The 15,898-nt window shown below is 54.4% G+C and overlaps 1 protein-coding gene across 3 annotated transcripts in view; it reads right to left on the bottom strand.

The window, feature by feature from the left end:
• Positions 1-15,898, bottom strand: part of CDH23 (cadherin related 23) — a 359,086-nt gene that overhangs the window by 209,939 nt on the left and 133,249 nt on the right. For all 3 annotated transcript variants that reach the window (XM_036337001.1, XM_036337002.1, XM_036337003.1), the window contains exon 8: positions 11,831-11,909. In XM_036337001.1, the coding sequence (XP_036192894.1) occupies positions 11,831-11,909 (79 nt within the window). The remainder of the gene's footprint in view (positions 1-11,830; positions 11,910-15,898) is intronic.

The following is a 15,898-nucleotide window of genomic DNA, read 5'->3' as shown; positions in this document are numbered from 1 at the left end:
GTTAAAGGGTGAGAGGAGCCCCAGGCTAGAGAGGCGTTAAAGGTGTGCCCGGCCAACTGGCCTTCCTCCTGGATTCCACCGCTGACGGAGACAGAAATTCTGCAGGAGAGCTGAGAAGGGAATAACCGTCTCACTGTGTGATTCGATGCTATGCCATGCCCCACCCGTGAGTCACTGAAAATCCTCCGTCTGGGGAATCGGTGCCTGGGGAAGCTGTGGTCCTGGCCCCAGGCCCACCCCTAGCACTCAGTTGCCCGGATCTCGGGGGCCTTATGGAAAACGCCGGCCGGTCAGCTTTCTGGCTTCCCAATTTCCATTCTAGAGGCTGCGTCCCCAAGACCACCAAGCATGGAAGCTGGCTCATCGAGACCTCGATAAGCATCAGCTGTCACGAAGGGCAACTGTCCTGTCCCTACAGGTGTCTAAGAGGACCGACGGCACCCAGAACTCCAGTCCCCATTGCAAAGCGGTCCCGTACGTCTCAACTAAATCGCCCTTGTGGACATTTAAGACTCCCACGGTCATTATGAAGAAAACCAGTCACCGGCTCCTTTAACCCTTTGAATGCCAACCAATATCCTAGCAATTATGCTAAAATTGCCAAGGAATTTTCTGCTGATTTTACAACAGTTTAGGGAAAAAAAATTATGAATCGCAAGTAAATGAAGTTACATATTCAAAAACTTAAGGAAACCTTTACTTCATTGACATATTTAGCAATATCACCATCACTAATAAAAACAGGCTTAGAACTGGACGCCATTTGGAAGCTTTGATAGCGCTCCAGGCACTTTTGGCGGAAGACACGAGGAGAGCGATCGCGTTCCCGGCACTCTAGGGGTTAAAATAATGCTTGCTCTGCTGGGCATTCTTGCAAAATGCCCTTCAGCCTCTGCTTTCAGGATTCAAAAGTGCTGCACTGATGTGGTCCTCAGAGCAGGTCTTCACGCACGGACAGCACAGCGGGAGGAAGGGGAGGGCAGTGAGCTGGGAACAGGCAGCCGGATCCCACCCCACTTCCCCACGAAGGAAGCTCCTTGGGGAGGGGGTCGCGATGGAGCGGAGCCCAGCAGAATAAGACGATGAACAATACATTATTCTGTGCCAGAATGTTTGTTCACTTCAATCAATGTCTGAAAAGTATCTGCCCTGAAATCTCTGTTTCCAGGATATTGGTCAAATATTTGAATGGGCAGCCAGTTAATTGACTGAGGCAGAGCACTTGACAGGGAGGCAGAGGGAGAGGCTGCGGGGCACAGGGAGATAGCAGAGCCCGGAGCTGGGCCTGGTGGCTCCCAAGCCCGGGCGGTACCACCCCGTGCTCAGGGCTGGGGGAGGAGAGAGGCCAGAGGCGCCGGACCAGTGTGGGTTCTGGAGCCAACCTGCTCACCTGACCCTGGACAAACGGGACTCAGTTTCCCCATTTGGAAAATGGGGTAACAGTAGTGCCGAGCACCTGGGGTTATTGGGAAGAATAAAGATTGGTGCAGGTGGAAGCGTTCCGACCTGTTCCCAACCCTGGAGGTATTAGCTCCTATTGCTAAGTTATTATGACTGCTCTGCTGGTGGCTGAAGCTTTCCCAGTGACTCACCCTGCAGCAGGGGTGCAGAGGGGGTCCCCGAATGTGTGCTCACACCGGGCCCTGCGGCTGGCGACTCCTCCCCTCCTCATGGTCTTTCCAGTCATCCCCTGAGACTGCCTTCCCCTCCCCAGCCTCCTGAAGTGCTTGCTGTGTCCTCATGCTTAGGCTGTTATGGCGAATTCCCTGTGCAGTTGTGTTCTTCCTGGGACCCACACTGCACATGTCTGGTGAACTGGTGGGTGGGCTTGCAGTGGCTGCCATTTTGGCTAAAGAAAGGTCCCTCCCCTTTCTCGTTTTAAATTGCTTTAAAACATGGGTTCCGTAAGAGAGACGGGGTGGGAGGGTGGCATGTGGCCCTGCCTGACCCTACAGAGAGAAGGACTACAGGCTGGAGCTGGTGGGGAGAGGAGGAGGCCCTGTCCCTGCCCGTGACCCATTTTAGCCTAGGGTCATGGAGTATCCAGGGGATGCTGGGTCATTCCAGAGGCTCTGGGGGGCCCAGGCGAGTTACCCACCTCTAGAGGTTTGGTACAGGGGATGCCCACAGGGGTCAGGGACAAAAGACCAGGTCACTTAAACAGCCCTCAGGAATCACCTCTCTCCCCACCCACAGGGGCCCTGAAATGCTTGGAGATTTTATAGAGAACGGAAGTCTTGGGTTTGACAGGCACGAGCCAGGGACATTTATATTTCTAGAGATTCCATTACCACCCACAAGCTGAGGAACCCTAGTACCTTATATGTGCTGGTCATCAGCCAGACCATAATTATTTTAGGTAAACCTTAATATTCCCATTTTACAGATGAGGACACTGAGGCACAGACAGAAGAAATAACCTGCTCGATCACCAGGACTTGAGCCAAGGTGGCCCTGAGAAGGGGGTGTAACCAAGGCTGCTTCCACAGTCTCTCCCCCAGGGTGCCTTGCCCATAGCAGGCACACAATAAATAGCGGTGCCAAGGAAACGCTGACAGAAATATTGGTGCAGATGTCAACATTTTTTGTTCCCCTGGGAAGTCATGAATCAGAGCTGCGTGGGGGCAGGAGGTGGGCGATGGGCTGAGCTAGTAGAACTCCATCTGCTTCCTCACCCTCTCAGCAGGGCACCCCAGGGCATCTCCCCGCTGAAGCCCCCACCCCATCCTCTACTCCTCTTTCCTGCTCCAGCTGAGCCCAGCTCAGGGAGACACGGAAACAGCCGTGTGGGGTTGTGGGTGACTTTAGGCTTAATATCTTTGTTACCATATTGCAAAAGGGCACACCTAAGACGGTGCTTTACGTTTAATCTTTCTCTTTTATTGCTTTTGCTCTTGTATGATTTAACCTTGCACTGGGTATCAAGCTAGATAAATAAAAACTTTTATTTCAGATTAGCCCCGGCTGGGGGTTGCCTTGAAGGCTGAGCAGTCATCCAGGGCGTCGGATGAAAAAGGGAGCTGGGAATCTGAGCTGCTTAGAGGGGCTCATCTCAGGTTCAAAGCCCCTTAAATATCTGAGACCCTTTCTGAGGTGGGCGGGACAAAGTCTCCTCCCATGTCCACAGCCGAGGGAGGCTGAGGCAGGTGACCGCAATCTCCCTAGCCCAGCCAGCCAGCCTTCCTGCTCCCCAATGCTCCCCACCCTCATGTTTCCTTCCCGATGCTTAACACAGTCTGCAAACACTGCCTTTGCTCACTGGTTATCGCTCTTCCCCACTAGAATGTGAGCTCCCTGTGGGCAGTGACAGCGGCTTTCCCTTCACAGTTGGTCCTCAGGGTCCAGCATGGAGCCTAGCACATAGTAGGCAATCATTAGTATTTGTTAATTAACTCAATGAATGAATGCATGAATGCATGCATGCATGAATGAATAAACAAATCCTAGGGTTCCAGTCTGGCACGCAAACCATGGACTGACACAAATTGGTTGGTTTCTCAGGTTGAGTATCTGGATTTGAGTCCTGGGCCCACCACGTGTACACCGTGTGACCCTAAGCACGTTTCATGAACTTTCTGAGTTTTAGCTTCTTTGTTCATGAAATGACTGGCCAGCCACATTCTGGGGTTGTGGTGGGGATGAGAGATGATGTCTGTAGACCAAAGCAAACTCTCACATCCGTTGCAAGAGAGACAAACAAGATGTTCATAGCGCAGTTTGTAATCAACCCCTACAGCCACCGACAGGAAAATGGATTACGTGTGGTATTTTCACATAATGAAATAATATGTAGTAATGAAAAGGAACAAATGATACCAGAAACATGGATGAACCTCAGATATATAATATTCAATAGAAGACACAAGAGACTAGGCATAATTTAAAAGTAAAGTTCAGGGACAATTACATCTAAGCAATATGTTGTCCACATGTATATGACAAAATATTTCTTTAAAGCAAGGGAATGAAAAAACACAAGATGCAAAGATGATTATGTGGACAGGAAGATGGGGGGTGGCCCGGAGGGGGAACCCAGGCAGATGTAAGGTATGGGTGATGATGTAGCTCTTGGGTTGGCCGGTGAATTCACAGACATCCACAATATTATTAAAATTAATAATGAAACTAAAGAGCCCCACATGGACCAACGTTGATCCTGACCCAAGAATTATGTGTAAAGCAGTTGTGTGCCTGAAGTATGCCAAATTAAGAAAGAGAAAATGTCAAAATAAATGGTTGCCAATTTCATAATTCTCCATAGATCTCAAAGCTCTGGGAAGTCCAATACAAAGCAATTATGTTAGAGATGAGAAAAACGTTGGAAAAAAGCCAACTTTTAAAATAAGACAAATGCCCGTTGACAAAGAGAAACTAGACTAGAACTTCTCCCCAAGTAACCTGTGGCCACGAACTAGAATCACCCTCAGCCCCCGAAAGCAACCTTGGCCATGACTGTCTACCAGCCCCAGGCCCACTGGAGAGCGGTCCCCTGAGCGGGGCTGAGGCCCATTCTCTGCCCACCTGGATGTGGACACAAGGGGTAGCAGAAGAGGTTCTGATTGGGCCCAAGCAGGGAGGCCTTGGGGTACATGGGGCACTCAGGAGGCAACATAGAGTCACAGCAAGGGACAGATGCTGCTGCCCACGAAGAGGGTGTGGGGAGGAGGAGATGCAGGAAGGGAGGGTCTTAGACCGTGTGGCAGTGAAACCCACTGACCACTGTTATTCACGGGAGAGAAGCAAGAGGGAAGCCACGGCTACCAACAAAGAGCGGACAGGGCGTCGTTAAAGGAGGGAGGAAGAACACAGAACAAGACTATGGCTCATCGCGAGGGTGAGCACAGGGGAGTGTTGGAGCAGGAGGGAAGCTGAGAGGAGGGAGGAGATGGGGGAGATGAAGGCAGGCATTGCTGTGGCTCATCAGCCGAGTGTAGTGTCCGTGTGATAGCTCACAGCTGTTTAGGTGTGGTGGTGGGAGACAACTCAATATGCCAGTGCGTTTGTGTAATTAAATATAGAAAGCCCCCCAGAGGCACCGTCCCTACATATTTTGGAGAAGAGGGCCATGAGATGTAATGGGATAAACTTGGATATATTCATTCCAGCTCTACAGAGAGGGCCTGTCACTGCTAGTGGCAGCTGGCGGGCGGGGTAAGCAAGGCTTGGCAGCCCACCCAGCCTCAGGGAAAGTGTGCTGGGATCGGTTAGTGATGTCTGCCTTGCTATGGGATTGGGGAGTTCTGGCACGTGTGCTGATATGGGTCTAGGCCAGTGGTTCTCAACCTTCTGGCTTTTTAAATACAGTTCCTCATGTTGTGACCCAACCATAAAATTATTTTCGTTGCTACTTCATAACTGTAATGTTGCTACTGTTACAAATCGTAATGTAAGTATCTGATATGCAGGATGGTCCTAGGCGACCCCTGTGAAAGGGTCGTTCGACTGCCAAAGGGGTCGCGACCCACAGGTTGAGAACCGCTGGTCTAGGCAGTCACAGGTGTAAACAGATCGGCTATCCTTAGGAATATGTCCCTTTCTGCCTAGGCCACCACCAGCACCCCAGAAACCTAGACGCAGAATTAGAAGCTCCTTTGGCTCCCCCTTTTCTTGCACCATTTCCAGTGCATCACCAGAGCCTGCTGACTCCTCCTGCACGTCTCTACATCGACCCCGCTAGCCCTCCCCTCACCGGGTGCCAGCTCCCGTCAGCAGACTCCTCTTCCAGTGCCTCCTGCCCTGACCATCCAGACCTCCACAGGGGACTCTTCTGATGACCCCGAGTTCTCCCTCCCCATCCCAGCCCCACTTCTCTCGCCTTCTATGCCCTCCACCAACTGGCCCCCCCAACTCTGATCTGCCCTTCACCTCTCCCAGGCCACCTGGGCTTCCACCAGGTGGGCCGCTCCCCCCGGTGCCCGGCCAGATGCCCTGAAGCTCCGGAGGCTTCCAGGCACCCACTGTGCTGCCCCACAAGAGCTTGGCGTGCCATTCAGAGATCCAAAGCCACCTGCATTCTCCCAAGTTTTCCCTTCTCTGGGGGGAGAAAAATGCCAAGCAGCTTAATCACAAAGGCTTTGATGTGTTTCAGACGATGGTCTCCTGTGATAGCTGCCCCCCTGCCAGGTCATGGCCGACGGCACGGGGTGTGGGTTTGTGCAAGCCTGACTGTATCTGATTATTCTCCCTCCCTTCACATTCTCGCTACACACACGAACTCACACACATTCACTCACACTCACATGCACACTCACACACACACACACACACACACACACACACACATACAGCCTTCACTTCAAAGCACTCAGTGTATTTTCAAGAAATGGCCTCACTTGATAACATTAAAAGCAAAATCCAGAGTGGAGTGAGGGCTTTGTCCTTCACTCATATACCTGGGCAGGGCCCGTGAGGCTGGTGGTGGTGAAACCACTGCTTTCCAAGCGAGGAGGGAGGGTTTCAGCCCTGACGCTGCTCACCTGTTCTTTATTAGGCCAGCACCTCGCAACCTGTTTGTCATTATGCGCCCCCCGCCCCGCTCCATTTGAGACACTTTTCCTAAGCACCTGCCCACCCCTCACCTGAAATGTCAATACCACGGATGTAAGATATCTGTATGTATAGCTAAGCTTTATACATAAAAAGAGAAAGGTACTTTTCACCCCTCAGAACAAGTGCTCGCCCCTTGGGAGTGATGCCTGCAACACGTGTTCTTCCAGACCAGCGCTTCTCAGAGTGTGGTCCCAGCGCAGCAGTGTCAGCATCACGTGGACCCCCCCCCCCCCCCCGGTCCCCCGCAGTGAGTTTAGGGTTGGGTGCAAGATTTTGCATCCGATGACACTGATGCTGCTGGTCCAGGGACCCAGCTTTGTGAACCATTGGAAACTGGGTGTATGTTGGAGGTGGAGAGACTTGGGCTCAAATCGCTGCTCTTCCGCTTGGTCATTGTCCTGAACAGGCATTCCACACCCTGCATGGCCAGGCCCCACCTCCCTTTGTGGCCTCCTCTCCCCATGGCCTTAAGTGCTGCACTCAGCCGTGCTTAATCACTGGTTCCATGGACACCACCCTCTCCTACTCTCTGATCTTGGTACACGCTGTTCCCTCTGCCTCCAACAGACCCTCCCTCCACCATTCCCGGCTATTCCAGCTCACCAGTCAGGGTGGCCTGGATGCTCTGTGAGTCTCCTCACCCTGATGATGGCGGGGGAGGCACCTCCGCCCATAAGTTCTTTCTCACTTGTTACGGATATTTCCAAACACACACAAAAGTAGAGAGGACAGTCTAACAGACGCCCTGAGAACCATCACTCCATGGTAACAATTATCAACACAGTCCATGCTTCTCCTTACAGCATCCCACCCGCCACGGCACCACAGTCTGCCCCGCCCCCCCTGCCGCAATGCAAGTTCCTTTGGCCCGGACAGTGCCTCCACCTCCCCCTGCCCCAGCCGCAGGACATTAGCACAGCTCTTGGCCCAGAGAAGACCCTCAATCAAGAGTCCCCATTTGTTGAGCATTTGCTGTAAATTCAGAATCTATTTCACTGAATCCTCAGAGCACCTCCGGGAGGCACGGGCTATTATAACCTCCATTTACAGATTGGAAAACTGACGCTCGGGTTACACAGCCGGCCAGTGGTGGAAAGCAAGCCGACGCGGTCTAATTCAGGAGTGGAGCTACCCATAGAGACAGAATGCGAGCCACAGGGGTTACTCTAAATTCTCTAGTAGCCAATAAAAAGGTGAATTAATTTTCACAATATGTTGTATTTGGCTCAGTATATCTAAAATATCATTTCAACATGCCATCAGTATAAGGCATTATTAATGGGATAGTTTACCACCGGCTTTGCATACTACGTCTTCAAAGTCCTGTGGGTTCTATGTACAGCACATCTCGATTCTGACTAGCCACGTCTCAAGTGCTCAAGAGCCACTGTACTGGCCAGCACAGCTAGTGGCCGCCTCCCGGACAGGGGCCCTAGAGCCTCCCTCTCAACCACTTCTCTACTTAAATGGGTGAAGGAGAAAATGAGAGAACAGGACTCCCAAGGACCCCTGGCCTTGATGTTTTCTTGATAATTAATAATGCTTCATATTTGATGGCCCTTTAGAGTCTCCCTGGCACCATCTGATCTGCCATGGAGATGAGTCACCCTGCTCGCTGGATGAGAATTATGGTGCTACGAGGGGCCAAGCGCTGGCTTGGACACACCGCTGCAGGCGGCCGAGCTGGGCCGAGAACCCACAACTCTGGACTCCAAGTCCAGCGCTCTGCAGGGAAGGGGGCGAGGCTGCCCCTCGAAGCAGGACTGTGTGTGTGGCAGAGGATGTCTGCTCAGACCCCAAGCGGCCGGCTGTCGGGACGGAGGCTGCAGAGCCCTGCTCTGGCTGGGCCCCGGAGGAAGCCGTGCCCTTGGAGAGTGGCAGGCAGGGCCAGGCCCGGGGAGAGGACGGGGCCCATGCCAGGTCCTCTATGGGAAAGAACTCTGTCATCCTTCAGTCTCAGTCTGGCCACGAGAGGCTGAGAACAAATTGGTGGCAATGAAGCCATAACTTACCTCTGAAGGCCTCTTTGTTCTTGGCAAACAGAGGGGTCATTAGTAATGGGGAAAGCAGCGGTGTGCAGACATAAATCCCCAGCTGCAGGGCTGATAAACAGCACGGAGGGGACCAGGCCTCAGGGAGCCGGCAGGTTAACCCTGTGCCAAGAGTCACTGTGGGCTCAGGCCCGTGTCCATCCATGTGCAGACTGAGCCACCCCTGCCCTGGCTCTGGAGGCCCCTGGAGACTTGGTCACCCACAGTGGCCCTAAGGACTCCCGCCTGCTCTGGGAGTCTCCAAGGCCCTCGAACTGTCTGTCAAATGAAAAGGGCTGCAGAGCACCTGGGGCTGGAGCAAGCCCCGCCGAGCACTCAGGCCCAGCTTGGGACAGTCAGCGTGAAGCTGCCCTTGTGGGCATCCCTTCTTCCTGCTTCAAGACGCAGGTGTGAGGCCAGAGCCTTGCAGTCAGTATTCTGTGCAGCAGTGTCTGCGCTGGTTGAGGGACGTAGAGCAGAGGCCAAGTCCCAGCCTTCTGTCACCTGCTCCCCTGGGGATCTGCCCTCCTGCCGTCTGCTGCTGTGGGCTCCTACTGAGGCTGGCTCGCAGGGAGACTACGCCAGGCCAGGGCTGGAGGAGAAGGGCAGGCAGGAACAGGTGGGTGGCAACAGGTGAGCCAGGTCTCGGGATGGGGAGGGAAGAAAAAGAGGAGGACTGCCCTTTCCTCAAGCTGTCGGAAAGGATTCGGGTGGGATTGAGCAGTGACAAACAGGTCCGTAGCGGCTGCCCTGCGACTGTGGTCCAAGTGCCACCTTACCAAGGATGGCAAATACGTGCCACAGGCCTGGATGGCCCTCTCTCTTTCCACACCCACAGCACGTTCTACCCACTGAATACAGCACCCGGCCTGTTTGGCTTCATGGTCCTCTTCAGGCAGCCATCACCAATCAATCAGCGTTGGCATGTGAGAGGAAACCCATTTGTCATCCTTTCTCAAAATCCCAAAACACATCTGTGCTGGCAGTGGGAATCGAATAAAGCTATGCTAAGTGCTCCAGGACTTCCAGAAGTTTCTGCCACCTGCCCCCACCCTCACACACATCCCCTACCTGTAGGTTCACATCCTGACTCTCCCTTCTCATCTTGTTGTTTGCACTGGGAACTTGGTCCAGGAGAGTATGTCGCTGGACACTCATAGGAAGCGTCCTATGGCAACCGTCCCCAGATTCTAAGCTCCAAGCCCAGGCCAGACACCACAGCTTCAGCAGCTCCACCCTCTAGCCTCCTGCTCCAAGGGAAGGGGGAAGGAGGAAGAGCTGGCTAGGGTCATCTGGGAAAACTGGGGAAGACCTGGGGGGTGAAGGGCAGTCAACCGGGCACCCAGCATGGACCTGGAATGGACCAACTGCCCTGCAGGATGGCCTCCCAGAGTCACTGCAGGAATTTCCGGTCTGGCCATGACCTCAGGCCAAGCCCTGGCTCTCTGCTCCTCAGCCCAGAGGCAATGAGATGAGGGGACAATCCCCTACTCAGACAGGTGTCCCCTGCACTGCTGCCCCCTCCCCGACTCCATCACCCTGGGGGCTCACTGGTGCTCCCTCCAATCTCCAGTGCAAGTTCCTCGTCATCAGGAGGTACTGGCTTTACTTCTCAGTTTGGAAAATGCATGGAGACCAGCAGCGGCCTGCGCCACCCTCCTCCTCTGCCCACCAGAGGGGACTCCGCCCCAGCAGGGCGACTTCCTTCCGCGGACCAGCCTGTCCACAACCTGGCCTAAGGATCACCTGCATCTGACCACCTGGGTGCTGCGAGAAAGGACCATCCTGGCCACAGCCCAGGCTACACAATGAGATCTCTGTCGGTGCCAGGGACTCAGCATTTCGGTAGGAGCCCCCGGAGATTCTTGGCTTACTAGGGTTTGAAACCCCACTATCCTAAAGTAACATTCATTCACTCATTTATTCCACAAGTACATGTTGGGGCCTACTCTGCTGGTAGCAGAACAGGGAAGCGGGGTGGGGAGCAGAGGCCTAACCCCACACTGCTGCTCTGCACAGGAGCTGGCCTGGCACTGCTCTGGGCCTTGGGTCCCCTGGGCTTAGAGGCACGATAGCAGTCACGCCAGCAGCTACCGGTCACAGGGAGCCCCTTACACCCTCGATCTCCTGCATTTCCAAGGATGTGAGGGATCTCCTCCCTCCAGCAAACCACCAGCTTCCCGAGAGTATTAGTAGCTTAGAACAGTAATAACAACAGCTAATACTTACAGTCCCTCATATACATGAATTAAGCTCTTTACATACTGTCTTCTGACCTTTGCACCACCCAAGGCAGGTGCTCTTGTTGCTTCTGTTTTATGGACGAGAAACTGAGGTATGAGACCACCCAAGGTAATATGCTCAAGATCCCAACCTCTATGTTCTTGGTCATTACATCTTGGTGCCTTTTGAGCTTTAGGGTGAAAATGCCCCCAAATGCCATTCCCTATCCTCGGGGGTGTGGTAGAGAGGTGTGATGGGGTGGACACTGGCCTGGTGGCCTGACATCCTCGTGGCCATCAGTCCGACCTGCCCAGATGCGCCAGGCTGGCCCTTCACTGCCTAGTGGGCAGAGCAGGGAGGCCATGTGTGGGCAGGGGTGAGAGGACAGGGCCAGAGCCAGCATCTGTACGTGAGCGAGCAGCTTCTCACGGAGGTCTCACCAGCTCCGTGCTCCAAAGCCACCCGCCCTGGGACAGTCGGACGGAGCTGCTGCTTCAGTCAGTCTCTGGGTGGAAACATGGGTCAGGGAATCCATCACCCAGAGTCTGTCATTGCTCTGCTCAACCAAGAGATCCGGGAGGGAGAGGAGGGCGTATGTGCCTGCCCCGCTAGAGTCCAGACGACACATAAATTTCTAATGGTCAGAAATGTGAAAAGAACATGAAACCAGCCCAAGCAGCTCTATTGGTTCTAAAATGATGTCAAAACATCATTTCTTTCTTTCATCGAGTTAGAAAAGAAAACCCAGAGTACCACAGGAGGTTAGATGGGAGTCACCCACGATCCAGGCTCAGAGCCCCTGGTGCAGATGCCTCCGACCTGGGCACTGGCACACGCTCCTGCCCCCAGCATCACCCAAGTGCCCAGGCATGTTAGCCTCATCCCAAGCTTCCCTTCCCCTGCTCCTTCCTCCTTCAGGCAGTCAGCCCCTTCTCCAGGTCCTTCATCAGAGTTGGCCCTGGGGCAGGTACCCTCATATCACCGTCCTGCACACCCATTCCCCAGAGCCAGGGATAGCCTGGCCTTACCTGAGACGATGGTGTAGCCAATCCCCCGGGGGCGTCCTTTGTCCTGGTCGATGGCGGTGATAACGCGCACAGTGGTGCCCTGCGTGGGAGAGAGAAGGGACTTGAGTTTGGCTGTGCGGCCCCCAGGCTGCTGCTCTCTTCCTTTCTAGCTGTCCCGGAACCCGGAACCTGCAGCTTCCCTCTCAGGTGGATGCTGCCAGGCCAGCCAGGGGAGGAGGTGCCAGGTGCTCAGGCCTCAGGTGTCCCCCTTGCCCCGGGGACATACACTGAGGCCCCTAGGCAAATACCTGTGTCCATAGGAGAGGCCCGATCTTGCTGATACTCTCACTCGCCCTTCACCTCCCCATCTCCCACCATTCGGTGAGACCACCCAGGAGAGGAGAGCCGATGGAGGAGCAGCCAGTCGGGGTGCAACAGATCTGGCTTCTATTTCAATCACCCATCCAATTGCTGTGTGGCCTTAGGAAGGTTGCTGCACCTCTCTGGTCTCAGTATGCCCCACCTTTATACGAATAACAGCAGAAACCCTGGGACCTTGTTCTCACTAGGACCTGAGTAAAGAACATCAATGGTCAATTACTCTAAGAATGAAAGCACCATAAATCCTAAAAGCGAAGGTCTGCAGGGATGGCTGTGGCAACCCTGGGCCCTATGAACCATTGCCCATCCAGCACCACAACCGGCAGTTCCTACCTCAAATGGCTCTCCCACTTCGCTTGTATTTTCCCTGCAGTACGAGAGGAGGTGGGGCCAGGAGCCAGGACTGCCAGGATGGGGGTGCAAGGGTCCCTGCTCTTGGGAGCACAGAGTCTGTGGCAAAGGGTCAAGGACATATGCATGCACACCACATACATATGGGGTGCTTAGATCCAGAAGTCCACCTGGAGGAGCTGGCAAAGGATTGTACATGTAGCGACAGTTAGGGTGGGGTCATAAAGAATGCGTAGGAGTTTGCCAGGGAGAGAAATGAAGAGGAAGGCGTTCCAGGGAAAAGATACAGCACAGGCAGGGGCTGAAGAGCGGAGCTCTATAGCAATAAATCCATGTGAATGGGCACGTCCAACTATCAGTTGATGATTGAATGAATGAATGAATGAGCGGATTCTGATATCACTACCACTTGCTGAGTCACTAGCTCAGAGCAGCCTTCCCTTTGCTCCCCAGGCCCTACCTACCACACTGCTGTCCGGCCAGCCATGCCGGCTCACCATGCCGCCTCAGGTCTGGCCTAGGCTGCAGTTTTCCCTGCTCAGTGGACAGCAGGATAGCCCTGTCCCTGTCCCCTAGGGAAATATCAACCCTGACATCTGCTTGCATAATAAAGGGCCCCCTGGCCTTGGTGCCTCTCACCCACTCATCAGCCAAAGGCTAAATCCCCCAGGCTGCACCCTGCGTCCCCATCTGAGCACCTTCTCCTGTGGCGAGAGGCTTGTTTCCTGGCACGGGCCCCCTGACCTGGAGGGTGGGGCCCTGGGGTGCAAGGTGCCTCCCCTCCAACTCCTCCTGGTCTCACTGCCAGGACACAGGAGGGGCGCCCACCATCTCACCCTCCCCAGCCGATGCTGCCCCTGCCCAGCTGTCTCTCCATGTCTCCTGGAGCCCAGGGGTGCAGCCCAGAACAACTCCCGGGGCGGCTGAGAGGTGAGCAAGTTCCAGGAGAAATGTCTCCCACAGAGAGAGATGGACACAGTCCAGGGGCCGAGGCTGTGCAGAAAGCAGGCCAGACCCCTCCTGGGGCCCCGGCCCAGGGACAGCAGCTCTGGCTAGATCCCTGCGAGAAACGGACTGTTCTGAAGAAGCCAGAGAAAGACACTGCCAGATGAGCATCCCACTGGGTGGGCTCTGAGGACCCGAGTGGTGCCAGTATTTTCTACATACCAACTCACTTCCCCCTCACAACGGCCGAGACAGCCCCATTTCACAGAGGCAGAAACCGAGGAACAAGAGTTAAGCAGCCTTTCCAAGTGAATGATGAAGCCAGGATTCAAATTCAGGTACTTCGGCTCCCAAAGGATCTTGCCTGCCAGTCGATGCTGCCTCTGCCGCAGGCTGTTTCAGTAACGATAACGGTTATCTGGGAAGGTGGTTGCTATAGTGCTTCTAGACCAAGCACTTCACAAGCACTAACTGAGGCCAAATTTGGGAAAACCTACTTACCCCACCCCTGCCTCGGAGATGGGCAACAGGTGCTACTAGGCTTAAGGCTGCCGGGAGTAGTCAAGTGGCAAGGAAACCTGGCACCCTTTGTCCCCAGACTTGCTGATCTGAAGACAGACTCTTTCATGTAGCATTTGTTAACAGCCCAGACCCGGGAGCAGTGGGAGGCCGTTTGGAAAGCCCTGCGTTAGACTTGAAGGGTCTACACCAACGCTTCCCCACACCACCCTACAGGGAGCTCCTTTTTGGAGCCTGCCCTTCTGGGGGTCACTCCTCACTCAGGAGAGGCCTGGATTTGTCCCCAAGAGGAAGCCCTGAGGGTGTAGGACTCTGGCAAAGGCTCCAGCTGCCAGGACAGGCTTTCTGGACTTGGGGACAGCTCCCTTTTTACAGCCTCATCTGGCCTGGACCACACACGTGTTCTGGCATGAGGGTCCCGGGGCCGCCCCTGGTCTGTTGAGGGGCTGTGGAGTTTGGGGGGTGGGCATTGCTGGCCTGTGCAAAGAGGAGACTTTTGCACAAGAACCCTCAGTCCTCATAGCTGTGCGCGGACCTTCCCTGAGGCCGCTCCTGCACTGGCCGCCTGGCAACCTGGGTGGCAGGGCTCAGAGGGGTCTAACAGGCAACCCAGCACCAGGCGGCAAGGAGGTTGGCTCCCCAGGCAGAGCCACACCTGAGCTTCTACAGAGTCAGATCTAAAAGGCTCCCGACAAAGTTTGGGATTTCATCTCTTTTTGGGTAACTAAATCCATTTTTAATAAAACTCTGAGCTTTTAATACAAGTGCAGCCACAAGGACTGGCAATGTTATAAGAAGGAATTAACAGGGAGGAATGGGGGCTCTTGGGAACCCACAAATCTTGTTTCAGATTATATTTTCAATATACTGAAACTTATTTCCAAAGACGAGGAGATGGAGAAGGAGGCCTCTGCCTGGCCCCTCCCTGGGGGTGCACCAGGGTGTGGCAAGGAGAGCAGGTGGGCAGGCTCAGGAGGGCTGGAGGTGGGGCTCACCCTGGCATGGGCTTCTTCACCTTACAGGAACCCACGTTGTGAGGAGAAGGCCTCTTGGGAGGCCCCCCCAGAAAGGCTGAAGGTACATGGGCCTGTGGAGTCCCAACTCCTTGTGGTGGGAAAATCAGCACAGCAAGAGGGTTAAGGTTTAACTCTATGGCCAGACTGCCTGGGCTTGAATCCTTTGAGTTACTTTACCTCTCGCTGCCTTGTTCTCCCCATCTGTAAAATGGGTATAATACCAGTTCCCACCCCTCAGCAACTGACACATGTAAGACACTTGGAAGAGCTCCGGGTCCACAGCAAATGCTATAAAAGTGCCTGCTGCTACTCACTGGGGCCGGAACCGCTGTGAGCATCCTATGCAAGCTGAGGTGCTCTTCCCTGAATGCATGTGCCATTCCAAACAATGTTAGCAAATTCAGACTCCCCAGCACCCTACACTAGTAATCCCCACCCTAGAGGTAAGGCATTTTCTGAGGGAGAGCCAATATTTGGGGAGCACTTACTATGTGCCAAGCACGATGCTGGGCACCCAACACAGGCTCTCCACCTTTTCCTCACAGCCTCCACAGTCAGGGTCCACCTGAGGGAACGGGCTCTGAGGGTCAGGGATTGCTTGAAGTCACAGGTGGGTGAGCGTGCCTGGGGCGTGGAGGCAGTGTTGGGGTGGGCCTGGGTGGGTGTGCCAAGGCAAGGGGCGGGTAAGGACTGAGAGGCAGCCTCCCTCACGCCCCCCATGAGGCCTGCTACCAGTAGGGTCATCCGGGCAAAGGCCAGGAAAGCTGAGACTTCTCCAGAAGGAACGTGTGGCTTCCCCGCTCTCCGAGGCCTGCCTCCTTCCAGAGACGCGGGCCAGGGGGCAGCTGAAGCCAGCACCCGGGCTCTGCCTGCCGCC

The sequence above is a fragment of the Myotis myotis genome, unplaced genomic scaffold, assembly GCF_014108235.1.
Source record: "Myotis myotis isolate mMyoMyo1 unplaced genomic scaffold, mMyoMyo1.p scaffold_m19_p_15, whole genome shotgun sequence".
In the NCBI taxonomy this organism is placed as follows: domain Eukaryota; kingdom Metazoa; phylum Chordata; class Mammalia; order Chiroptera; family Vespertilionidae; genus Myotis; species Myotis myotis.
This window is presented reverse-complemented; position numbering and strand designations above follow the sequence as displayed.